The following is a 25,649-nucleotide window of genomic DNA, read 5'->3' on the forward strand; positions in this document are numbered from 1 at the left end:
GTTTAAAATCATGAGAGGTCTAGAATGGGTAGATGTGAATTGGTTATTTACTCTTTCGGATAGTAGAAAGACTAGGGGGCACTCCATGAAGTTAGCATGGGGCAAATTTAAAACTAATCGGAGAAAGTTCTTTTTTACTCAACGCACAATTAAACTCTGGAATTTGTTGCCAGAGAATGTGGTTCGTGCAGTTAGTATAGCTGTGTTTAAAAAAGGATTGGATAAGTTCTTGGAGGAGAAGTCCATTACCTGCTATTAAGTTCACTTAGAGAATAGCCACTGCCATTAGCAATGGTTACATGGAATAGACTTAAGTTTTTGGGTACTTGCCAGGTTCTTATGGCCTGGATTGGCCACTGTTGGAAACAGGATGCTGGGCTTGATGGACCCTTGGTCTGACCCAGTATGGCATTTTCTTATGTTTTTATGTTAACTATTCTGAATAATTTTGTATCATCCGCAAATTTGATAACCTCACTCGTATTCCTTTCCAGATCATTTATATATATATTGAAAAGCACCGGTTCAAGTTCAGATCCCTGAGACACTCCACTTTTTACCCTTTTCCACTGAGAAAATTGACCATTTAATCCTACTCTCTGTTTTCTGTCTTTTAATCAGTTTGTAACCACGAAAGGACATCGCCTCCTATCCCATGACTTTTTAGTTTTCTTATTCTTCCAGCAAACCCTAACTGGTGCATTCACTACTAGTCAGAACCTTTTATAGAAAGATGCAGATTGGATGAGTTCCCCCGCGCTACATTTTCCTGTTTTGTACAATCTAAAACAGCTTCTTATACAATGCACTATCACTGTTAGCAAATTAAAATTATCTGCATTACTGCTCCTGGCTAGTTGCCAATCCCTCGTATCTGGTACTACTGCTAGGAGTCTGTCACATGTAGCACCTGAGACTCCCAACAAAAGCAGGTACCGTTTTTACTTCAAATTTTTAAATGTGTGAAAATGGTACCTGCTTTGGTTGAAAGTCTCAACCGCCATATACCTGTATATCTTTGCTCCAAAATTAAAACAAATGGATATACTTGTTTATAAAATTAGCTGTTGATAATGGCTCTCAACATTTTTCTTTCAAAAATGTATTTATTTGCTTTTATATACCGACATTTGTTGGCGTACATCACATCGGTTCACATTATAACAGAGGAATAGTACGACTGGATGTCGTACTATTTATACATTGTAACATTAACTTTAAGAGGGGAACATTATAACAAACTTTATAACATTTGGCAAAAAAAACCTTAGTGACAGAAACAGTTAAGTAAGTTAAGCAAGAACAAGGTGGGTATAAAGGATATGATGGGGATAACCTGAGTCAGTACATGCAAAGTTTACAATGTAGAAGCGGCAGATGGGAGTATGCACGGGGTGATATGAACCAGATTTAGATGGGAGTGTATAGGAGAGAGAGATATGGGGTGAGGGGAAGGGGAGGTGGAGCAAGGGGGTGGGAGGGGTTAGGTAGGGTGTTGGAAGGCTTTTTGGAAGAGCCATGTTTTCAATTGCTTTTTGAAAGATTGGGTAGAGGGTTCCAGTCTGAATTGGGAAGGTAGTTTGTTCCAGAGGGTGGGGCCAGCTACAGAGAAGGTACGTTGTCTGGTGGAGGAAAGGTGGGCTAGTTTTGTATGGGGTATGATAAGGAGGCCTGTGTTTTGGGATCGCAGGTTTTTCTGGCTGTGGTATGGTTGGGGAGAAAATGAAGAGAACCATCTAGAAGTATCCCTCTCTCAACCTCTCCCCCAGCCTGTGTGTGCGCACACGCACATAAACACAGAAAAAGAGAATGGAAGTGTGGGGAGTGTGTGTCACCTGATCAGAGTGCGCCTGAAAGTCCACTGCACCACCACCTAACCACTATATTCAGAGAGGGGACAGCAGTGCCATGCTGTCCCAGCCGAGTTTTGATCACTATATTGTGTCCCATTAGTCCCCCATTCTGCTGCCTCGTGAATCTGTTGTGAGCGTGGGCAAACTCACACAACATGCTCACATTCTCTGTTCTGTAATCCACTTGATCCCTGGGCCACTATGCTTTGTCCCTGCTGTATCCTTCATCTCTCTGGTCCCCCATCTTTCTGCTGTATCATGAATCTATTGTGAGTATGCACAAAACACACAAACACACACTAACCTCATACTTTCAGATCCTGTAGTCCGCTCAATCTCGGGGTGAACGGGGTCCTTCTGTGATGCTTTACTCATATCCACACTGATGCTAGTCTTTCTGTATCTCTCTTAGGTCCTTCACCACTCCTCATCTGCCTGCATTTCCTTCTGGTCCCCTGCCACTCCGCACCTGAATCTCTCTCATGTCTCTGCCGCTCATCTGCCTCCACCTCTACCTGGCCCCTCTCCATTCTGCTTCTGAATCTCTCCCAGGTCCCAGCCACTCCTTGCCTACCTGCATCTCTATCTAGCCCCTTGCCATCCTGTGGCACGCTTTTTGATCTCTCTCCTCGCTGTCCTGAGACTCTCTTTGCATCTTCTTTATTCCTATCACAGCCTTTACTGCTCCAGGAGTTATAATGCCATGTGGTGAAACTGTGCCTTCTGGTGGCAACTGAAAACCACTCTATATTGTGCTGCTCTAATTCCATAAATGCATGTGCTACATATTTGATCACATTCTTCCAGGCCCTTTTAAGTTTGTTTCTTAATGATGAGCATTGCTTTATAGGCTCTCTCATGTAACTGATGTACAGCTACTATTCATCTACTGCACAGTGGCCCAATCTCCTCTTCTGTTTCCCCTTGGGATCTCAATGCTGGTAACTGTATTGGAGCTGCCACACTCCTCATTTCTTATAAGCAATCGCGTGGGACCCTTATACTACAAGAAACAAACAGAACACCCAGCGGTACCTCTAGAAAATAAAACCTGTTGTTCTTCTGCTTGTCTGACCGCCCCCCTGGCCCTTTTATCACCTTCCCTACCTCTCCCCTGCCTGCTTTGCCTGTTGGAGCTGTGTTTCCCCCCCCCCCCCACCACCACTGGCCCACACCACAGGGAGCCCCCCTTTCAAATAAAACTAGGGCAGCGGCCAGGACGAGCAGGGGTACAAAAACCGGAGCGGGACTGGAGCCGAGAGAGAGAGAGAGTTCGGTTGTGTTTAAAGCTCAGCAGCTCACGAGAGAGAGAGGCTTGCGCCCGGGACCCGCTCGCCTACCTGCGCTGCCCGTCTCCAGGGTCCAGCTCGCGCCCTCCGGGCTGCCCATGGCGCCGCTCTGAGAGATTCCGCCCCGCGCTGCGAACAGGCATTTAAAGGCGCACGCGCTCTAAGGGGGCGCGCGCACGCGCTCTAAGGGGGCGTGTGCGCGCGCGCGCTCTAAGGGGGCGTGTGCGCGCGCGCGCTCCCGGCGGGGGCTTATTGCTATTGTTATAAATTTAAAGACACACAGCCCGCAGTGCAGCCGCGTGGCTGCTCCCGGCCCCACGCTGATGATCTTTGGTTCTGTTTGTTCGCGGAGACCGGACTGGGATACTTTTAATTCATTGGACCCCCCCCCCCGAGATGTGGGCTGGGGAGACCGCATGTGCGCTGTGACCGGGCGGCGGGGGGGGGGAGGAGTCCCGTGACCTGCGTCCAGGGGGAGGCAATTTGTGGGAAGTATACGGGGATCAGCTTAGCCCAAAACTAAGCAAGCAGTGGCGATCAAAGCCCCAGGCGCCCATTTAGTTACATTTTGGATCGCCTTTCCCATAGGGTCAGGGTGAACTCTCCTGCACGTTAAAAGTGCGTCCTTACTGGGCTCCAGAGGCGGGAGACGCTGCCTCCTGTTGCACCAGGAAAAGTTAAAACACAACCTGAAAAGAATCCAGAGTGAGGTTTATTTCTGCTTAGCCTACTTTTCCCTGTATTTTATTGCTGCTTTTTGAACTTTTTTTTTTTTTTTTTAAAGCTTTTAGGAATGACGTACGGAGCTACTAAGTACAACCGACCAAGTGCTCGTGCTCGCTCCCCCAAATCGCATGAACTTTAATGCCACCGGGACCCCCCCTTTTTCAAGATTTTCCCCGGCTGCCTCGCGAGATGTTCTCACACAGGGGACCCCCCCGTCATGTTTCTGACGTCACGCGGCCTCACGCGAGCATCGGCCGAGGGAAGGGCCTCGGGCAGTCGCTTCCCCAGCCCTCTTCTGCTTTTTAAGCCACCGGCGGCCCCAGGGGGTCTCTCGCGACTGTCAGACTCGGGCGACCGGATGGGCGCCACTGAGAGTCCCGCTAGGCCCTCTTACTCTTTGGCTACCAGCGGAACGGGCTCCACTAGCAGCCCCCGGTGCCTTTTTGGTAGTCCGGTCACCAGCGGGATGAGCTGCACTGGCGGCCTGAGGTCTGGCTCTGGGGGGATTCTGCCGCCCCCCCCCCCCCCCCCCCGATTTGGGGGTTCCAGGTGGCCACCCAAGGGAAGCGCCAGCCCTGCCTGTTTGACCTATGACAGCATGAGGCAAGGGCTCATTTGCATCCTCTTTGGAAGACCATAAGAAGTGGCTGTACTGGGTTTGGCGGAGGATTCCATCAAAACCAGTAGGCCGTTTCCAACAGTGGCCCTTCCAGCCTGCCAATCACCTGGCAAGTTCCCACACATTAACTGGATCCCATGCTACTAATGCCACTAATGGTTGTGGCTATTCCCTACTTTAACTTGATTACTAGCAGTTTATGGACTTCTCATCCCTTTTTTAAACCCAGCTACACTAACTGCCCTAACCACATACCCCAGCAATGAATTTTCTGATTTGTTTTAAATGTGCTCCTTGCAAATTTCATGGAGTGTCCCTTTAATCCTATTTATCTGCTTCGCATTTACCCATTCTAGACCTCTCATAATTTTATAGACCACTATCATATCCTCTCCCCCAGCCGTCTCTTCTCCAATGCAAACAGCTCTCACCACTTTAGTCTTTCCTCATAGGGAAGCCATTCCATCCCCTTTATCATTCTGGTTGCCTTTCTCTACCCTTCTCCCACATGAATTTCACAATTGCAGGATGGCTGAGTTCAGGATGTTGCAGGGAACTGGCACACTGGGGATTGCATTACAGTGCTTTTGTGTGTTCATGTTTCATTTCTGCACAAGTTCAGCACCCAATTTCTCCATCAACTCGTAAGATAGCAGTGCCTGTGTGATAAAGGAAGCAGAACATTCCTAAAACAAAATATAAATTAAGCTGTTTATTGCAGAACAAAATATACTCAATGGAGGAAGCAAGATGGTGGCTGTTTTAAGCTGCTCCTGATTTTCCTCGTTCTTACTTCAATAATGCCTTCTAAACACAAAGGGAAGTTTTGGGTATCCCCCTCCGATAGCCACCCCCCCCCCCCTTCCTGGGCAGTAGCTAATTCTATCTTATGTGCCCACTGGACCAGCACTGGTTGGGTCTGAAGGCTCCTTTGTAAGAACTGGTGAGGGAGCACCAACTCACCAGAAGTATGGCTCGGCCCCTGAAGATCTTCACCTTCTTCCCTTTTCTTTCCCCCTGAACTGGAGCCTTTGGTAGCTATTTCCACTACAGGCCTTGCATAGTGGGAAGCTGGCTTCTGTCACTGGAAGAGGAATCAAGGGGGAACTAGCAGGAGATCCCCTAGGCCAGGACACAGGCAGCTGAAGGTCGGGATTCAATGTGGACCTCAGCTGTGCTAGGTAAGGATCACATTAGGGTTAGGATTCCCCAATTACCATCTTTCATCACCAAGGCTGAAAAGGCCATTTCCACAGCATTAGCATTCAAATGCTGGCTCATGTAAGGCAGATGACACTGGAAGTAACTTAACACTTTATGCTAGGGAGCTACTGATTCTTTTACAAGGAAGTAAACTAAACTAATTTGAACACTGTGCAACAGAGCCCTGCCTCCTGTGTAGCTATCGTAACAGTTTTCTCCTATTATCTGGGCAAAAGTTACTTTTCATCCCCACCGCAATCCGCCACACGGAGACTCAGGAAAGGGGAATGAAGTGTGAAGGCCCTTACAGCTACATGGCATCAGTCCAAAACAGACTTTTTTTATATATAAAATCTGGTGCAGAGGACCAGAGGTTTTGAAAGTGAAACATTTTAGAAAGAATAAGAACAGCCAAAGCTATTCATCATTACAGTACATTGAAGTGAAACACACAGGACAAGAGGCCTTTTTGAGTTGAAAGCATTATCAATGCCACCCCAAGGCATGACTGTGTGTGACCGGATGGATGTGGGTGCTGTCCATGTGCTTGTGGGGCAGCCATGCTTGAGCAAATGCATTAAGCTTCTGCTAAATTTAGGTTGCACAGATTTGGGATGCTTTGTGTAGCACGTGCAGCACCAGGCAAGCTAAAAATAAACTTCCAAAACGCCTTTGTAGAACTGCATGTTACAAACTATTGTAAGAGAGATTCATGGTGGTAATATAGAATATGTAACTTCTGTAGAATGTACTTCCTCTCTGTATCAATTTGTGAAGTTTGTTTAGATATGGATTCAGTATGATAACCTCACCTAGAAAGTAATTGTGTCAAACTTCTTAATTTTTCCATTACTAGCCCATAATTTCATTTTGCTTAATGTAGACAGATGGACACGGAACCAGTAGGTTCGTGCTCCCCTACCAGGAAATGGAGACTGAGCAAGGAGAACAGCCTAGCAAAAAAAAAAAAAACTTGATTAAAAACAGATAATCAGTACTGTTCTCAACCAGCCATAAACAATGAACTCACATGAGATTCTAGGTAGCACCGACTAGGGACTGGATGAACACTTACCTGTAATCCTTTAAGACCCAGAGCCCCACAGCAAGGCTACTAACACACATGTAGCAGGCGAGAGCAGGAAGCAAGTCCATCTGTCTACACTAAGGAAAACAAAACTTACTTACCTAATAATTTCTTAGGATGTAGCTCAGGACCCATGGGATGTACCAAAAGCTACTCCCCAAACAGGGGGGGGGGGGGGGGGAAGATTTGAGAGAGACTGCCCCCAATCAACATTGCACATGCAAAGGCTGCATCCTCCCATGCCTACACTTCCACAGTAAAGTGTGGCCGCGGTAACCCTGCTTCTAACCTGCTTTCTACTCACAATTTGGCCGCGTTAGCCCAACCCACGATTCACTATCCCTTTTAACCCATCCTTACCGCTTCTTTAAATCAACGAGTACCCCTTTCCGCCCACGGCATGAATATGAAATGTAAACGATCGGATTAGCTATTCCCCCCTATTCAGTAACGCGCACCCCGACTATCGCCTTTTTAACCTGCAGTTTAGCCGCGCGTTTAACCTGCTAATTTACCGCCTACCCTTACCCTTGCGTTAGAGGCAGGGGTAAGGGTAGATGGCAAACTTTCCCCCAAAAGAAAACCTAAAATCCCCTCCTCCCGAAGCGACTGGACATGTAAAATATGTAAAACCTAAAATCCCCTCCTCCCGAAGCGACTGGACATGTAAAATATGTAAAACCTAAAATCCCCTCCTCCCAAAGCGACTCGACATGTAAACTGTGATTAAGTGTAACCAACTTATTTTGTTTCTTTCAGCCCTTTCAGCCTTCTCAGTCGTCCTCCGGAGGGGGCAGCCGGCGGCGAAAGCGGCTTCCAGCGGTCCCTGCCGGCAAAGACGGACGAACGCACGCCCGTAGTGCACAGGCGCTCAAGCCAATGAAAGCACATGGACGGGCGTGCGCGACATACGCCGTGACATCACACACGTGCTTTCATTGGCTTGAGCGCCCGTCAATTTGGGCGCTCTAGCCAGCGAAGCGCATGACGTCACGGCATATTCTTAGCTCACTAGCCAGCAAAGCGTACGCGGTGACGTCATGCGCTTCGCTGGCTCTAGTCCTTGGTGAAAAAGCATCTCATGGTTCGGTGCGCTCCAGCGCGTCTAGATGTGCGTGTGGGTTGTGCACGCAGTTGTGCGCCCAAGTCGTGGTTATGCGCTTAGCCCGGTAGGCACGTGTATAACTTGTGTGCACAGCCCTTGTGCGTGTAACTTATGCACACAAGGAATAAGTGCGTGTAACTTTATGCGCCCGGCCCGAGGCTACTAGCAGAGCGGCGAATAGGGCCAAGATGGCGACGGTGACCATGTGGGCAATATGGAGACTACCTCTGAGAGTCTCCACGTGGGTAGACCCTTGGATCTAACCGGGGCCTGGCCCTGCTAAGGCGGATCAACCCGGCGGCACTGGTCCCGGTTGTAAATGTCCTCCCCCTGGTGGTCAACCCGACCTGCTTCAGCGTTCCCATTCCTTAAATACTTATCGGCTCTGCCTGAACTCCTGTGTTTTTGTGAGGTCGAAGCCTAGGAGTGAACAAGTAATTGGATCTACTCTGAAGGCTCTGCAGAGTACTCACTTATGACCAGTCAGATGCTGGGCTTAAGGAACCAACCCAGCAGGTCTCACATAATTATGCTAGCCTTTAAAAAAGGTAGGTGAATATATGTTGTAGATTACAAGGACTAAAATAGATTATAGACAAGTGTAAAACAAGGAAACCAAAATAAAGACTTCAGGCTCAATGAGTTTATTTTCCACTTATTCATTTTTTACATTTAAAGTATTCTTCGATGACATCTTTTGCTTGAGATTCTTTACCATAGTCCTATAACAAAAAACAATGTCGTCAAAATCAAACATGATACAAGTAACAATCTAAAAAACATATTTAACAGTAGTCTCACATTTCAAAGGCAAGTTTGCTTACTGTAAACCTTTTTCATAGATAGCAAGATGAATTAGGTGATTGGCAGCAGCAAATGGACTCATCTCTAACTATTACAGCTTTGAACTTTACTGAGCATGTGTAGGAATTTCTGAACTGGTTTTGCCTTGTGAGCCTCCTCAGTCCATGTCAACTAATTCTAGCCAGGTAGTTGATTCTAGGGAAGCTGGTAAATATAGCATGGCTAATTCATTCTAAGGAAAATACAGTTTATGATAAGTCAATTTGCTTTTTCCATCAAAGCAGGCTGAATTAGCCATGACATGGGGACGTTTACTGAATAAGCAATTCAGACACCAACTTGGAGAGTGAGTTACTGCAAAATCAGGTTATACAGAACTGCTTGTCTAGATTTACTATCAGTCGCTAAGAAATTATCCAAACAGCAGAAAGACTTAAATGTATACTGATAATCATGCTGCAGCTTTTGAGAAGTCTTTATGAGGAACCTTTTGGAAGGGCACATTGGAAGGCCATAGCCCTAACTTGATGAGCTTTGAGAGTCTGATTTGAAGGCCTGTGACTTTGTAGCATAAGAACATAAGAAATTGCCATGCTGGGTCAGACCAAGGGTCCATCAAGCCCAGCATCCTGTTTTCAACAGTGGCCAATCCAGGCCACAAGCACCTGGCAAGTACCCAAAAACTAAGTATATCACATGCTACTGATGCTAGTAATGGTAGTGGCTAGTTTCTAAGTCAACTTGATTAACACCAGGTAATGGACTTCTCCTCCAAGAACTTATCCAAACCTTTTTTGAACCCAGCTACACTAACTGCACTAACCACATTCATTCTCTGGCAACAAATTCCAGAGCTTAATTGTGCGTTGAGTGAAAAAGAATTTTTTCCGATTAGTCTTAAAATGCACTACTTGCTAACTTCAAGGAATGCCCCCTAGTCCTTCTATTATCCGAAAGTGTAAATAACAGATTCACATCTACTCGTTCAAGACCTCTCATGATCTTAAAGACCTCTATCATTTCCCCCCTCAGCAGTCTCTTCTCCGAGCTGAACACCCCTAACCTCTTCAGCCTTTCCTCATAGGGGAGCTGTTCCACTCCCTTTATCATTTTGGTTGAATAGTCCAATATCCAATTGGACAAGATATGCTTGGCGATGGCTATGCCAAGTCTATTAGGATCATAAAAAGGAGTTGAGAAATTCTGCCAATGTGGTCAAGTTCTTTTCTTATGGTAAGCTAAAACCCCAATTCAAGGTATGAAGTGTTTTCTCTGTTTCATGCATCATAGGTAGTGTGACCTGATTGATATGGAAAGCTGAGACAGCCTTTGTAAAATTTTGGGTTAGTGTGGAGCACTACTTTGTATGTTGAAGTTTGCTAACCGATGTTACTGCCACAAGAAACTACTTTCCATGTAAAGAATTTTAGAGAAGTGGATTCTAATGGTTCAAAAGGTAGCTTCATTAGTGAAGAAAGGACAGCCTTCATATCCAATGGAACTGGATGTTTCTGTATCACAGGTTTACCCTGCCATAACAGTTTCATAAAATCAATACCAAGTGGTTGAGATGGGTTTGTCAGTTATAACATGGTAGGCACCTATGCCACTAAGCTATACTCTCACAGAATAGGTATCGAGGCCAGATTGAGAAAATAGCAGCAAGTAAAAAATCAGCAATTGCTTGGATTCGCAAGAAAACAGGTCCAAAGCATTGACACCATAGGGAAAATCTTTTCCCTTTAAAACTATAGGCTTTTCTAGTCGACTGCTTTCTAGTCAAGACTATTAATAGTGGTGACCACTGCATGTTTCACCTCCAAGTCCTTAGGTGGCAGGATAGGAAGTTTGAATGGAACAGAGCTCCTTCATCTTGCGTTGCTTGGGAACAAACCCTGCCTTAAGTGGGAGGACTGCTAGAAAGTTGTACAAGATACATAAACTGCATCTGGCTGGGCCAACCTGGAGCTATGAGATCACTTGAAACCTAGTTCTGCAGGCCTGGCCATCAGTGGTATCTGTGAAAAAACTATGAGTTCTGTGTTCTGAATAAGCAGGTTCTTGTCTTGAGCTAACCTAAAATTTGCGGGGAAAGAGCAAATTTTTCTCCAGCTTTATTCCGATGTGAAGAGACTCCATAAATCAGAGAGTGTTGGCTGTTTATCGTAGAGACCACATGTGTGGGCTGAAGACTCTGTATTGTCTAAGAAGAGTGTTGGAGATCCCTGGAAGGTAGGTGTGGCCTGAAGGACAGTTGACATGTGCTTCTCATTGCCAGATCTTTAGCACTTCCTGGCAGAGTTTATATTGTGAAATACTGCATCAGTGTCTATACTGTTGGTACAGGAGACTTATTTAGGTAGCATAGAGTGCTTTGAGGATTTAAAATTTTATTTATTTTTATTTAAGAAGGTTTATATACCGTCATTCAGAAAGGTCAAAATAACGCCATCATAACGGTTTACAAAATAAGCTTATAGGGATAAAAGGGTTGACAAGGGGTGTAAAAACATAACATTATTAGGCTTAGTAGTAAACAAATTCATGCTTAAGATTAAAACGAGTTCATTCTTATTTTAGAAAAGTATAGTTGTGCTGATATTCATTTAATCAGGAGGTTGTAATGGAGGGCAGTGATGATTAGTTGATTCTTTGGGTGGTTTGATATGCTTTGTTGAGCAACCAAGTTTTTAATTCTTTTTTTGAATGTTTTTAGGTTTTCTTGAATGAATTCTTAGTTGGGAGGGAGTTCCAAAGTTTTGGGCTACCAAGGGATATCACTATTTGCACACAATGTGCATCAGCAGCACATTTAGACTGGTTTCTTTGCCGTTGTTCCAGTGACTCTGCAGAGTGGTGCCAATTCCTTCTGAACAAAGGACGGTCAGCACTATTCAACCCCAAGGCCTCGACTCAGTGCACCAATGAGGGAGTTTTGGGGTCTAGAACGGGTAGATGTGAATCGGTTATTTACTCTTTCGGATAATAGAAAGACTAGGGGGGGCACTCCATGAAGTTAGTATGTGGCACATTTAAAACTAATCTGAGAAAGTTCTTTTTTACTCAACGCACAATTAAACTCTGGAATTTGTTGCCAGAGGATGTGGTTAGTGCAGTTAGTGTAGCTGGGTTCAAAAAAGGATTGGATAAGTTCTTGGAGGAGAAGTCCATTACCTGCTATTAATAAAGTTGACTTAGAAAATAGCTGCTATTACTAGCAATGGTAACATGGAAAAGACTTAGTTTTTGGGTACTTGCCAGGTTCTTATGGCCTGGCCACTGTTGGAAACAGGATGCTGGGCTTGATGGACCTTTGGTCTGACCCAGTATGGCATGTTCTTATGTGCCCCTGCTCTTTTTTCCTGGTAAGTCAGACAATGCTGCAATGTAGATAGAGGTGAGACTGCAACCTCTGCGGGATTTGCAGTGTTCCTCCATTTTTTAAGCCCTAGAATGTTGAGTGCACAGGGATATCTGTCCGCAGGCTGGTTGTAGTCTATACTGAAGTACAAGTGGTATTATGTCCCTCATTGATGGGCATAAGTTATCTTACCGCAGATGCAGTCCTTAAACCTGCTCACTGTGTTTTTCATTTTGCTGGATATCCTGAGGCAGCAACACTAAGGAAATATTTTTTTGGTAGTAGCACTGAAAGTGCAGTTGTAGGTACTGCATGGAGAGCAAGGCAACCAAAAAAGAAAGATTACTGCTGTGCTCAGACAACAAAATGACTGAGGAGATTCACACAGCACTCACATAGAACCTCCCACACATGCTCAGTAGAGCTCAAAGCTCTAGTAGAGAAGTCAGTTTGATGCCACTGCATAATGTCACCCATAGCATGGCTAATTCAGCCTGCTTACAGATGGAAACATTATAAACCACTGTTATAGAATGAAACTATCCAAAATCTTCAGGGCAGCTCTTTCACACTTGAGATTTTTTGCAATAACTGAACTGGAATGTCAACAGAAAATATTCATCTTTTGGCTCAAAAATAGACCACGGAGAGGCAAACTTTCTGTAGCAATGTAGAGGGTCATTTTTAAAACAGCAAACTGCCATACTACTTTCTATCTATAGAATAGAATGGTTTGTATATAAGGAATCAGAAATTGAGTTTGATTCCTTCAAGACAGCGAGCACATCAGCAATCACAACTTCTGTTGCTCCTTTGCAATATGACAGTTTTTGTTTTATAGATCAAACTTTCTCTGCTAGGACAATCATTTAAGTGAAATATCTATTCTGAAGAATATAGTGTTGGGGATGGCAACATAACATGCTACAGATATCTGTCAGAGGAGAGCAGGCATATTTTAGCAGGAGCACTGTGCACAACATACTGGATCACAGCAAAACATGAAGGCCATTTGATATCTTACACACAATATTTATCTAATATTGAACAGTCCTAGGCAGGTTAAAAATAACATTCATAAAAACATCAACCGTTCAAACTATCCACTTGGTTTAGGTTTTTAATCTCCTGATACTATGAGACTTGTTTCTGAAATGTTTAAAGACATCAAGGATCAAATGACTGCAGAGAGTACTTTTATTTTCTTCCTCAAGATTTATGCACGGCTCAGATCAGAGTTCTTTAAGCTGCATGTCTTACTAGCAGATTTACCCTGTGCTCTCCAGGTAGGAGTTGGGACACAGATCTTCGGGACCACATTGATACAAGATGGAACTCTGGTATTCCTCTTTCTACATCAACCAAGAACTACTGTGAAAGCAAGCAGAAGTCAAAGACCCCCACTTATCGGGAATATTAATTGCTACTAAAGGAAACCTACCAAGTATTGTAAAATCCTTTACCTGGTCTGACCAGTGCCAGATGGATAGAAGTGTAGCCATTTTCAGGAACCTTAAAAGTCATACCAAGGCTATAAGGCTCGTACAGTGGCTTTGCTTTTGCCAGCATTTTAAATATCTGCAGAAAACTTTCAGCTCAGCAGCTACCATTCACTGGCTTTTGACCTTTATAATTTCAATTATGATTCTGTGTTCCTCATTGTCTTTTAAAAACCCAAGCCTCTTCCAGACTATTCCTAAATACATTCCTGTTTGTTAATCATAAAACAGTGAATTGCCCATCCTATCTACCCAGCTGGGATTCTTCCATTTGGGGTAGACCAGCACCTAAACTGGTCACTCAATCCAAAACTAGTTCATCCCTACTACCCTTGTGTCTTTTATCTGATTTTTTTTTAACCCCTTTCCTACCACTGCCTTCCATATTAGTCCTACGCATGCCCAGAATTTGTCAAGTATTGATTTTCGACCACCTCTGAGACATTTTCAGGTCTTGCCGTAGTTTATAATTAGAATACTAACACTAAATACAGCACTTGGGCTCCCTTCAATGCCTGATTAATTACCAAGTTTTCAAATAATCCAAAAGCTACTGAAACTGGCAAAGCCATGAAACATCTGACCCTCCATGCTCATTTAAGTCTGGATTTTAATAAAAGTCACTCCATGTAGGTTACCCTAATGCATTCCTGGAAGCCCAATGCAGCCATTCTACTGCAGTTAGAGTACTTATGACCCTGTCACTATTAAGGTTAAAAGCTCCACGATATCTTACCTCAACTATACTACATTTATAACACTATTCCCAAGGAAATGAGGGAACCCACACATGGGACAGTACTTGACAGAACTTCGAGAACAAATGGCAAAAGTATACAAAAATATTCCTCGGTATCACTTTTCCCCATTCAACATGTTTCACTATTTCCCATCAAAGCTTTATAGATAAAATCATTATTTACCTAAGTAGTACTGCAGTGTAGGAGGTAGATCAGGGAGTTGCAAGGTACATTTACCTCAGGGAACAGATACCCTAAATGGTAAGATCTCAGAACACGTCTTACCTTGACAACCACACAACTGCAACCAACTACTTTCCGGGGTTTGCCCTCGCGGTCGATTTTGCAGAGGCCTACCCATTCGCCCAATTTCTTGTTGTCATCAACCTGTTAAGAAACCTCAGTATTAAACATGAAGCAGTGTCTTCTGAACAGCCAGACAAGGAGTAGAAAAGCAGCTGTACCATCAGACATATTGGGTAACGTTTTGGCAGTTCTCCTCAAAGACATCAGTAGAGGGAGCCCAGTTATCATCATGTACAGCGTCTAGTCCTTTAATGTTCCTTATACGTGGGTGAATATGTGCGCCAAGGAGAAGCAAACCATGCTGAACACTAAAATCTCATAAGAGGCCAATTACAGGACGAACACTTTCCACTATTTCATTTTTAGTTACTGAAATTTTAGATGGACATCAAGTCTGGCTCTGGCTTCTACTTGTGTGTGTTAAAATGCTCAAAATTATCCACAGCACACAGCTTTACTTGAAAATCTATTAGCATTACAAAAAATATAAATCAGAGTTTTTGCTTTTCTTGCATCATAACCTCTCTTCGATGCTGTGCAAGTTAGTTTACTTGTTAGAAAACATTAAAGATACCGATGTCTCACAAAGCCAAAGGGAAGTGCAACCCAGCATGGCATTTTTCTCCATTATAGTCACATCAGAAAGGACCATCAGCTTTCAAAGAGCAATGGCCCCTTATCAAATTGTCTAGAACTTTAAAGCACCCAGCCCGAAACCAGAGTAAAAGCACAGAAGGAAGAGGGGTTACCGTAATGCAGCTAGGAAACTGCATACTTATTGTAACAGGGTGCACATGTTCACCCACCTCAAATACCCACCTTGATCAAGTTGATCTGGTGTTCCGCACACAACGCTTCAACCAGCTTCACATACATGGGCTCATCGCAGTTGGAAGCAAGAACACAAAGGTGGGCTTGGCGTCTGAAAACGAAGAATATGACTTAGATACACACACATCTAAGGCTGTTTCAATGAAGTGGTAAACACTCGTGCCAATCTTACTGGAATAATGTTAACGTTCCATTTGATTCTTTTGAAAATATTAATGGTCCATGGATAAGTTTATTTGCTTACAGTTTTAAATATGGTAATCACACAGCATGTTTTACGCAAACTGAAAGCAGCCAAGACAAACCTACAGGTTTATTGAAGCACCTTCTGGATAGTGCTTGTGTCTGACATGGCAACAGCGCATATCAAAATTTGAAAAATGCTAAAAATGGCACAAAAATATATGGAAAGGGAATTAAGCTAAATGGAGAAGTTACTTACCTGATAATTTTGCTTTCCTTAGTGTAGCCAGATGGACTCAGTACCAATGGGTTATGTGCTCTTCTGCTAGCAGATGGAAGATGGAGTCAGATTTCAAAGCTGTCGTCACTCTAGATATGCCCCTGCAGTAGCCTCAGCTCTTCAGTATTCTCTTCAAAAAGCCATTGTGGATATATCTTGCTTAATTAACTTGATAAGAACTTATTAAACTTGATTGAACTGATTCAAAAAACCGGAGACCGCCAGTGCACTCGACCAATTAATGCCGATCACGGACAAACTGTAGGTGTCTTGAAGTAGGGGTAGGCAACGCCTTACCCGTATTTGCTTAGTCTCTAGGTTCGCTTTCTGAGGTTCTCCTTCTCTAGGGCAGCCGTGGGCGGGATGCTGAGTCCATCTGCCTACACTAAGGAAAACAAAATAATCAGGTAAGTAATTTCTCCATTCCCTAGCGTGTAGCCAGATGGACTCAGACCAGTGGGATGTAGCAGAGCTACTCCCAGACAGGGCGGGAGGCTGCCCATGGCCAACTTAATGCTGCCTTTGCGAAGGCAGCGCCTTCTCTGGCCTGAACATCCAGGCGGTAGAACCTGGAGTAAGTGTGCAGGGAGGACCATGTTGCCGCCCGACAGATCTCGGCAGGTGATAGCCGCTTGGTTTCTGCCCAAGAAGCTGCCTGGGCCCTAGAATGAGCCTTAACTTCCAGTGGTAAGGGCTTTCCTGCCTTGATTGCTTCCTTGATTCAGCGGGCTATGGTTGCCCGCAAGGCCGCTTCTCCGTGCTTCTTCCCGCTGTGAAGAACGAACAAGCGATCCGTTTTACACACAGGTTCCAATCTTTCCAGGTATCGCTCCAGGAGTCTGCCGACATTTAGATGGCAAAGAAGGCGCGAGTCTTCAGAGTCCTTATATTCATCTGGAGATGGTAGGGAGATGGCTTGGTTCAAATGAAACTCAGAAACCACTTTTGGTAGGATGGAGGGAATGGTGCACAGCTGAATGGTTCCAGGAGTGAATCTAAAGAACGGTTCCCAACAGGATAGTGCCTGTAGTTCGGAGATGCGACAAGCTGAACATATTGCCACCAGGAATACAGTCTTCAATGTTAAGATGCGTAGTGACAGACGGCGCGCGTTGGTCTGAAGGAAGCCCGCGCTAGGAAGTGTAATACCAGATTGAGGTTCCATAGGGGCACCGGCCACTTTAGGGGTGGCCGAAGTTGCTTAACCCCTTTTAGGAAACTGGTCAAATCCGGATGAGCTGATAGACGGATAACGTTCACTTCGGCTCTGAAGCAGGAGAGGGCAGCTACTTGGACCTTGAGGGATTTGAGTGACAACCCCTTCTTCATACCATCCTGTAGGAACTCCAGCATCATGGGGGATCTTGGCCGTCCATGGGAGTATCCCGTGGTCCTCGCACCAGGCTTCGAATATTCTCCAGATCCGTATGTATGCCAGAGATGTTGAGAACTTGTGTGCGCGGAGCAGGGTGTCAATCACGGCCTTCGAGTAACGGCGCTTCTTCAGGCGAGTCCTCTCAAGGGCCAGACCGTAAGAGAATCGAGATGAATCTTCGTGAAAGATCGTACCTTGTTGGAGAAGGTCCCTGTTTTGAGAGGCACAGGGGGCTCTCCACCAGAAACCTCTGCATGTCTGCATACCATGGGCGTCTGGGCCAATGTGGGGCCACCAGAAGGACTAATCCTCTGTGGTATTCGATCTTGCGAATGACCTTGCCCAGCAGAGGCCATGGAGGAAAGGCAGATACAGCAAGTCCTCCTCTGGTCAGGTCTGGACAAGGGCCTTGATCCCTTGGGAGTGTTGATCTCTTCTGCGACTGAAGAAGTGGGGGACCTTCACATTGTGAGATGTGGCCAGTAGGTCGATGGATGGGAGGCCCCAGCGATCTACTAGGAGCTGGAAGGCTCTGGTCAACACCACCCATTCCCCTGGATCCAGACTCTCCCCTGCTGATAAAGTCTGCTCTGTTGTCTTTTCCTGCGATGTGGGAGGCAGAGATCCCTTGTAGATTTAACTCTGTCCATTCCATAAGGGGGTCTATTTCCAGAAACACTTTATGGCTTTTGGTTCCTCTCTGGCAGTTGATGTAAGCTACCGTTGTTGCGTTGTCCGACATCATGCAGACTGCTTATCCCTAGAGCCTGTGGCTGAATTGCAGACATGCTAATCTGACAGATCGGGCTTCCAGGCGGTTTATGTTCCAACGTGCCTTTTCCTTGGTCCATCGCCCCTGGGTTGTCAATTCCTGACAGTGGGCTCCCCACCCTCAGAGGCTCACATCGGTCATGAGGAATAGCCAGTTCAGTGGGGACAGGCTTACACCCTTAGCTTAGATGTACTTCCAATAACCACCACATGAGCCAAGAACATACTTCCATCAGTAGGTGGCGGCGAATCGACAAGTCTTGAGACAGAAGGTTCCAACATGACAGCAGGGAGCGTTGGAGTGGCTGTATGCATGCCCTCACCCACAGTACTACCCTCCAGGGTTGATGCTATCAGGCCGAGGGCCTGAAGACAGCTTCACACCCTGGGGCGCATTGTGTTAGTCAACAATGCACTTGGCCCATCAGCTTCCTTATCCTCAAAGGAGGGAGGAGGACTTTGTCCTGGCTTGGTGTTGAACCGGACTCCCAGGTACTCTAAGGACTGGGAGAGCTTGAGGCTGCTCTTGTCCATGTTCACCATCTAACCGAGTTCCTGAAGCAGGGACGTGACCCTACTGGTCGCCTGGAGGCTCTCTTCCAACAACTTCACCTGGATCAACCAGACATTTAAATATGGGTGCACCAGGATCTCTTCTTTCCTCAGTTCCACCACCACTACCACTACAACTTTGTAGAATGTTCTGGGGGCGGAGAAGGCTTTGGCTGTCACCTCCACACTCTGCTTCCTGCACCCACTGCCTTTCAGCTGCTTCAGCAGCAAAGTCCACGCCGGGAACCGGATCAATGTACACCTCTGAGGGATCTCGGAAATCGCCTCAGGAATTCTCAATTGGGGGAGGGACCATTAGGTATCGCCACAGGAGAGCGGGGCTCAATCTTTCTCCAATTTAAAGGTAAAATTTCCTCTTCTAAAGAGTACTGTTTTCCAGATAGGGAAGGCACAATCCACATCTGCTAGGAGACAGAGATAGTGGATGGCTGAGGTCACTGCAGAGGTATATCTAGGATGACGTCAGCTTTGAAACCTGACTCAGTCTCCATCTGCTAGAAGGGGAGCACATAACCTATTAGTCCCGAGTCCATCTGGCTACTCTAGGAAATAAAAGGCATAAAAAGGTTAAACAATCTCAGTATGTCTACTCAATTTAAAACTTGAGAAATGGAAAACTAGCACCCCAATACCAAAAATGAGAATGGATGGGAAAAAAAAAAAAATAGTTGAGCAAAGATTATACACTGATACATTTAATGACAGTAAAACTACTTCCAAAGCTGTCTCAAATATTTGAGAGACCCATGAAGGCATCATTTCTCCCCACCTAAATTTGTGGCTCACTTCTTATATTAATTTGGTGGACGATGAAGAAGCTGCTCCTGACCTGTGTTACCATACTCTAAAGCAGCAGTACAAAATACTTTACAACAATTTGCCAGTTCTTGGTTCTACTGCTTCTCTCTTGCTTTATCCCTAAACTTCTTTCATACTTTTTTTTTTTTTTAGAATGAAAGGCCCAATCAGATAAACTCTTTAGGTTTTGTTTTTTTTTAATATATTTAGTGGTGTGAAATCTGTATGAGGTTTGGAGAAAAATAAGTATATTAACCCCCCCCCCCCCCCCCCCCAGTTTAACCAGATTTCTAATGCAGGTAACAATCTGCCAACTACTGCTGTAAAGGACCATTTGGTTAACTCAGTCTCCCTGTGTCTGGCTATTTTTATCATTGTAGACTCCTACTGGATATCCCCTTTACCACTGCCTTCTGTCTCAAACATGTTGATTTATCACTATTGGTAGCCAACCACCAGCCTTTCAGCCATCCACCACTCCATTAAATCTGTTAAACATGACTAGAAGATAGCTTGCTTTCGCTAACTTACAAAATAAGTAAATAAAAATCCTACTGTTGCTGTAAGCTACATTTAGAATCACTTTTATGGGTCTTCATTACACACAAGCCACTTGGGAGAAGCACAAGGCACAAATATGCAGAGCAGTTTTTAAGCTTTGATCTACTTGAGGAAATTCATCTTGTATCTACAGTTACTAACTACAATTTGGAAATAATTTTCAAACACTTACTTGTCCAAGGCTTTGGCAGCTTCTCTAATACCACGGGCCAAGCCATCGTGGATGAGTGCGGTCTTAAGCACTTCTTGTAGGGCAGTGTTAACATCCATTACACCTCCAGCAGCAATGCTATATAAATCAGAGGTAACACACATATGCAAACATGATTCCTTTGCTCTTCAAACCAGTCCTGCAAGTTATGTTTCTTAGCTTAAAGATTCCCCAGCACTCCCTCCCGGCTGCTACAGGTTGTCAGAGTAATTTTATCACTCATAAGTTTGAGTGAAGGGGATTCCGACATTTGAAAAATCATCATTCAAACACTGTAGCTTTATCAATCCAGCATCAGCTTGCAAACACCTCCCCAAAAGAAAAAGGCAAAATGTTAAATAGCAATACAATTCTTATTGTAGTTTGCATAAACCACAGTAAGAATAAAAGTTCCTATGATCTAGCAGAAATTCTAGAGGTAGCACACTGAGCAGCAAGCCCAAATGTGTCATTCATTTCTTTGTCGTTCCAGACCTCTCAGGGGTCCCAGCTACTATTCAAGGGCAGAGAACATCCAAACAGCTTATAGCTCCAGCAACTGTAAGGAGTAAATTAAGTTTACAGGCACTCACATTTTAAAGGGAGCCTCTGTTTTTTTAAAACAATAAAAACATTTACTGAAAAGTAAAGCTGTGAGGAGCAACATGAGGAATGAAATCTGTATGTCAACTATACCAGTTCATGACATCTGCAAATCCCACACAAATAAAAAAAAAAAAAAAAGGAATTAGTGCACTTTGTCAGAAGACAATGGTTGCATTTGCACCTCCATGCCTATCTGCCCCTCTCCCAAGTTCTTGTTAGCCATTTCTTACCAACCAGAAACTTTGCACTTGTGGCAAAACTTTTCCCTGGATCATCATAAAAACCTATATAAAAATGATTCTGTATATGAGATCAGGAAAGCACAATCTGTAGAAATCCCCGATCTCCACGCAGTCTAAAAACTCATTTATGGATAATTATGTATCCCAAACTAAAAACCATTCTAGCTTTCCTCCGAACCAATAAAACTACCCAAACTCTGTTTTGCTTTCAAAAACTTTTTTAAAGTGGTTCCGTGGATCAATGAACAAGAAAGACTACTGCATTTTTAAATCAAGCATCATACCACTTATCTGCAAACATTACAGATGCTAATTTCTTTTCACGTTACTGTAGATTTATATGCATGTGTGTGTAAAGGAGAGGAGAGGTTTACACTAGACTAACTAAAGCGATTCAAAGTCAACAGGTTTTAACAAGTTAAGTATTATTACCACGCGGATTTCTTCTAGCTTGTTATAATTACAGGTGCATAGCCGCTGGAACGTGAGCTCCTCCCTTCCTATGAAACAAGTTTAAAACCTGAACGCTGCCCAGGACAAAGATCCCTCGCGGCAGACCCACGAGAGACGTCCAGAGGGTACCTGTCCCCTCTCCTCGGGGGCTTTCATTCTTAGGAGTAGTCTGAGAAGGCCCTCGGGCCCTTGCACTCACCCTTCCTCGGCCATCGTTGGATGATCGGCGGATGTCGCGCGCCCGGTGCTGGAAGAGAAACATAAGAGAGAGATGGGAGATGAGCGCACAGTACGGAGCAGGGGCCGCGCGGCGCCCACGCGCAGCGGATGGCGGCGGATGCCGCACGCAACTCACCCGAACCTCCTCGGAGTCCGTGCGGAAAGAGGGGCGCATCCTGCTGACGTCACTCATTTATAGTCCCCGATGCCTTGTCAGGGCCCCATCCCGCGCGCCGTAGCTGTCCTTACAAATGCCTGCTCATTTATTACAACAAACCGGTGGAGTTAAAAGTCCTGCCTTCTGTGCAAAACGGATCGCGAGCAGGTACGAGCAACCTGAAATTATCAGCCGTCATCCTGGGGCAGAAGCCGCGCAGCAACTTCTCTTAACGTCTTGAATTCTCACGCGAACGTCTCTGTGGTCTGAAGTTCACCTTTGAACCTCAATGACGTTTCCTCCTTGTGCTTGTGATCTGCGCATGCCATGCCCCCCCCCCCCCCAGATTTCCACATTCTTCCGGATCTCCAGTACGTTTTTCTTGCAGTATCATCTGATGAAAAGGATCTTGGATTCATTGTGCATAATACTTTGAAATCCTCTACTGAGTGGGAGATGCTGGTTAAAAAAAGCAAATTAAATGTTGGGAATAGTTAGGAAAGGAATGGAAAATAAAAACGGAGGATATTATAATGCCTCTATTGATTCATGGTGGCACTGTATCTTGAATATTGTGTGCGGTTCTGGTTAACCCATCTTAAGATATTGCAGAACTAGCAACAGCAATGATAAAAGGGATGGAAGCCCCCCTTCTAGGAGGATGGGCTAAACGGGTAGTGCTCATCAGTCTGGAGAAAAGACTGCTCGGAGGAGAGATGATAGAGGTCCATAAAATCATGAGTGGGGTAGAATGGTAAACAGGAAAATGTTATTTACACTTTCAGCTAGGACCAGGGGACACTCCATTCAGCTAATAAGCAGAACAGTTAAAACAAATCAAAGGGTTTTTGGGGATTTGTTTGTTTTTTTGTTCAGGACACAAACTGGAATTTGCTGCCAGAGGATTTGGTGAAATGTTAGTTTAGCAGGTTTAAAAAGGGTTTAGACAAGTACCTGGATGAAAAATCCATAACATTATTAGCCATGTAGATTTGGAAAAGTCACTGTTTATCCCTGGTTAAAAGCAAGAAGGATTGGATCTAGTCTCATGAGCCCCTCAGTTTTTAATTGTCTCAACTACCATATAGACATTTTTCAGTCTCTAAAAAAAATGTCAGTTTTTGGCCTTAGTGCCCTTGCAGAAACTTATTGCTTTTTCTATTTTTTGCCACTGTCTTAAGAGCACAAGAAGTTGCCAAACTGGGTCAGACCAAAAGTCCATCATGCCCAGCATGATTTTGGTGTTATTTAATTGGTTATTTTATTATGGTGTCTTTTAAGTTTTATTTTCTAAATCTACGTTTAGACTCATTTTAAATGTTGACATGTTATTTTAATTTTTTTTACTCTGCTTTGATTCAATATTATATATGTTCATTGTGGCCCGCCCCGAACATTGGAGGGCACAGGATATAAATACTTAAAATAAATAAACCCTATTACCAACAGTGGCCAGTCTTAAGATAAAAACAGCTGGCAAAAACCCAAACAATAAATAAATTCCACTAGGAACTTGGCCAAACCTTTTTTAAACCCAGATACGGTAACTAACTTAACCACATCCACTGGCAATGAATTCCAGAGCTTAATTGTGCACTGGATGAAAAATAATTTTCTCTTATTTGTTTTAAATGTGCTACTTACTAATTTCATGGAGTGCCCCCTAGACCTTGTATTATCTGAAATCGTAAATAACCGATTCACATTTACCATTCTAGTCCTCATGATTTTATAGAGTTCTATCATATCCCCCCCCCCCCCCCTCCCAACCATCTTTTCTAAAAAATGAACAGCTCTAACCTCTTTAGCCTTTCTTCATAGGGGAGCCATTCAATCCCCTTTATCATTTTGGTCATCCTCTGAACCTTTTCCAGTGCAACTACTCTATATCTTTTTTTGAGATGTGACGACCAGAATTACACATAGTAAGAACATAAGAACATAAGAAAATGCCATACTGGGTCAGACCAAGGGTCCATCAAGCCCAGCATCCTGTTTCCAACAGTGGCCAATCCAGGCCATAAGAACCTGGCAAGTACCCAAACACTAAGTCCATTCCATGTAACCATTGCTAATGGCAGTGGCTATTCTCTAAGTGAACTTAATAATAGGTAATGGACTTTTCCTCCAAGAACTTATCCAATCCTTTTTTAAACACAGCTATACTAACTGCACGAACCACATTCTCTGGCAACAAATTCCAGAGTTTAATTGTGCGTTGAGTAAAAAAGAACTTTCTCCGATTAGTTTTAAATGTGCCCCATTCTAACTTCATGGAGTGCCCCCTAGTCTTTCTACTATCCGAAAGAGTAAATAACCGATTCACATCTACCCGTTCTAGACCTCTCATGATTTTAAACAACTCTATCATATCCCCCCTCAGTCGTCTCTTCTCCAAGCTGAAAAGTCCTAACCTCTTTAGTCTTTCCTCATAGGGGAGTTGTTCCATTCCCCTTATCATTTTGGTAGCCCTTCTCTGTATCTTCTCCATCGCAATTATATCTTTTTTGAGATGCGGCGACCAGAATTGTACACAGTATTCAAGGTGCGGTCTCACCATGGAGCGATACAGAGGCATTATGACATTTTCCGTTTTATTCATCATTCCTTTTCTAATAATTTTCTAATAATTCCCGTTTTATTCATCATTCCTTTTCTAATAATTCCCAACATTCTGTTTGCTTTTTTGACTGCCGCAGCACACTGCACCGACGATTTCAATGTGTTATCCACTATGACACCTAGATCTCTTTCTTGGGTTGTAGCACCTAATATGGAACCCAACATTGTGTAATTATAGCATGGGTTATTTTTCCCTATATGCATCACCTTGCACTTATCCACATTAAATTTCATCTGCCATTTGGATGCCCAATTTTCCAGTCTCACAAGGTCTTCCTGCAATTTATCACAATCTGCTTGTGATTTAACTACTCTGAACAATTTTGTGTCATCTACAAATTTGATTATCTCACTCATCGTATTTCTTTCCAGATCATTTATAAATATATTGAACAGTAAGGGTCCCAATACAGATCCCTGAGGCACTCCACTGTCCACTCCCTTCCACTGAGAGAATTGCCCATTTAATCCTACTCTCTGTTTCCTGTCTTTTAGCCAGTTTGCAATCCACGAGAGGACATCTCCACCTATCCCATGACTTTTTACTTTTCCTAGAAGCCTCTCATGAGGAACTTTGTCTCTTTGGAGTGATACAGAGGTGTTATGACATCCTCCGGTTTTTTCCCCATTCCTTTCCTTATAATTCCTAACATTCTATTTGCTTTTTTGACTATTGCAGCACACTGAGCCAATAATTTCAATGTATTGTCCTCTATGATGCCCAGATCATTTTCCTGGGCAGTAGCTCCTAATATGGAACTTAGGCCTGGATTTATCAAAATGCGATGAGTATCGCATGCGATAGCAAAGGGGGTGTGTTTTATGCTAATATACAGTTTATTGCAATTTGCGCTAATTACCTATGCGAAGAGCTAAGTTAGCGCAAATTGTGATAACAGTTTCAGACCGCGATAAGTGCCAGACCTGTTGTATTGCCTGCATTCCACCACTGGTGATGGTCCTGGGAGGGGGGGGGGGGGAGGGAGGGAGAGAGAGAGAGCCTAGCCTAGCCATAATGTCTTCTCCCTAGATATGTATTTGTATCCCTATGGAAGGCCCACCTAGTAACTCTAGGCGATGTTTAGGTATTAGTGTAGGGGGTTAGGGGCCACTTTGACATTCAACGTGAGACGTACGAACAGAACAGTGTGCTCTTGTGAAGATTTGATGGCCTTCGGAATGAGGAAACTCACCCA

The 25,649-nt window shown here is 44.2% G+C and overlaps 2 protein-coding genes and 3 non-coding genes across 6 annotated transcripts in view; all 5 read right to left on the reverse strand.

Annotated features, from left to right (window-relative positions):
- SLC18B1 (solute carrier family 18 member B1) overlaps nucleotides 1-3,518 on the reverse strand; it is an 83,798-nt gene extending 80,280 nt beyond the window's left edge. Inside the window, exon 1 of one of the 2 annotated variants that reach the window (XM_029596580.1) lies at nucleotides 3,194-3,518. In XM_029596580.1, the coding sequence (XP_029452440.1) occupies nucleotides 3,194-3,242 (49 nt within the window). In that variant the 5' untranslated portion in view covers nucleotides 3,243-3,518. Of the gene's footprint in view, nucleotides 1-2,157; nucleotides 2,904-3,193 lie in introns of those variants that run through there. The other variant, XM_029596581.1, reaches the window with a different exon arrangement.
- Nucleotides 3,519-8,505: 4,987 nt separating this feature from the next.
- RPS12 (ribosomal protein S12) lies at nucleotides 8,506-21,961 on the reverse strand. Its single transcript, XM_029596583.1, has 6 exons — nucleotides 21,811-21,961; nucleotides 21,655-21,702; nucleotides 20,137-20,253; nucleotides 15,412-15,514; nucleotides 14,572-14,673; nucleotides 8,506-8,604 (listed from the first exon to the last, which is right to left on the reverse strand). The coding sequence occupies exons 2-6, from the start codon at nucleotides 21,666-21,668 to the stop codon at nucleotides 8,542-8,544; spliced, it is 399 nt and encodes a 132-aa protein (XP_029452443.1). The 5' UTR covers nucleotides 21,669-21,702; nucleotides 21,811-21,961; the 3' UTR covers nucleotides 8,506-8,541.
- Nucleotides 13,538-13,667, reverse strand: LOC115088901. The gene has a single exon (XR_003855975.1). It is a non-coding gene; the product is annotated as a small nucleolar RNA SNORA33 (small nucleolar RNA).
- LOC115088904 lies at nucleotides 14,744-14,830 on the reverse strand. The gene has a single exon (XR_003855978.1). It is a non-coding gene; the product is annotated as a small nucleolar RNA SNORD100 (small nucleolar RNA).
- LOC115088893 lies at nucleotides 20,372-20,446 on the reverse strand. The gene has a single exon (XR_003855967.1). It is a non-coding gene; the product is annotated as a small nucleolar RNA SNORD101 (small nucleolar RNA).
- Nucleotides 21,962-25,649: the final 3,688 nt, after the last annotated feature.

This window comes from Rhinatrema bivittatum, chromosome 3, assembly GCF_901001135.1.
Source record: "Rhinatrema bivittatum chromosome 3, aRhiBiv1.1, whole genome shotgun sequence".
NCBI lineage: Eukaryota > Metazoa > Chordata > Amphibia > Gymnophiona > Rhinatrematidae > Rhinatrema > Rhinatrema bivittatum.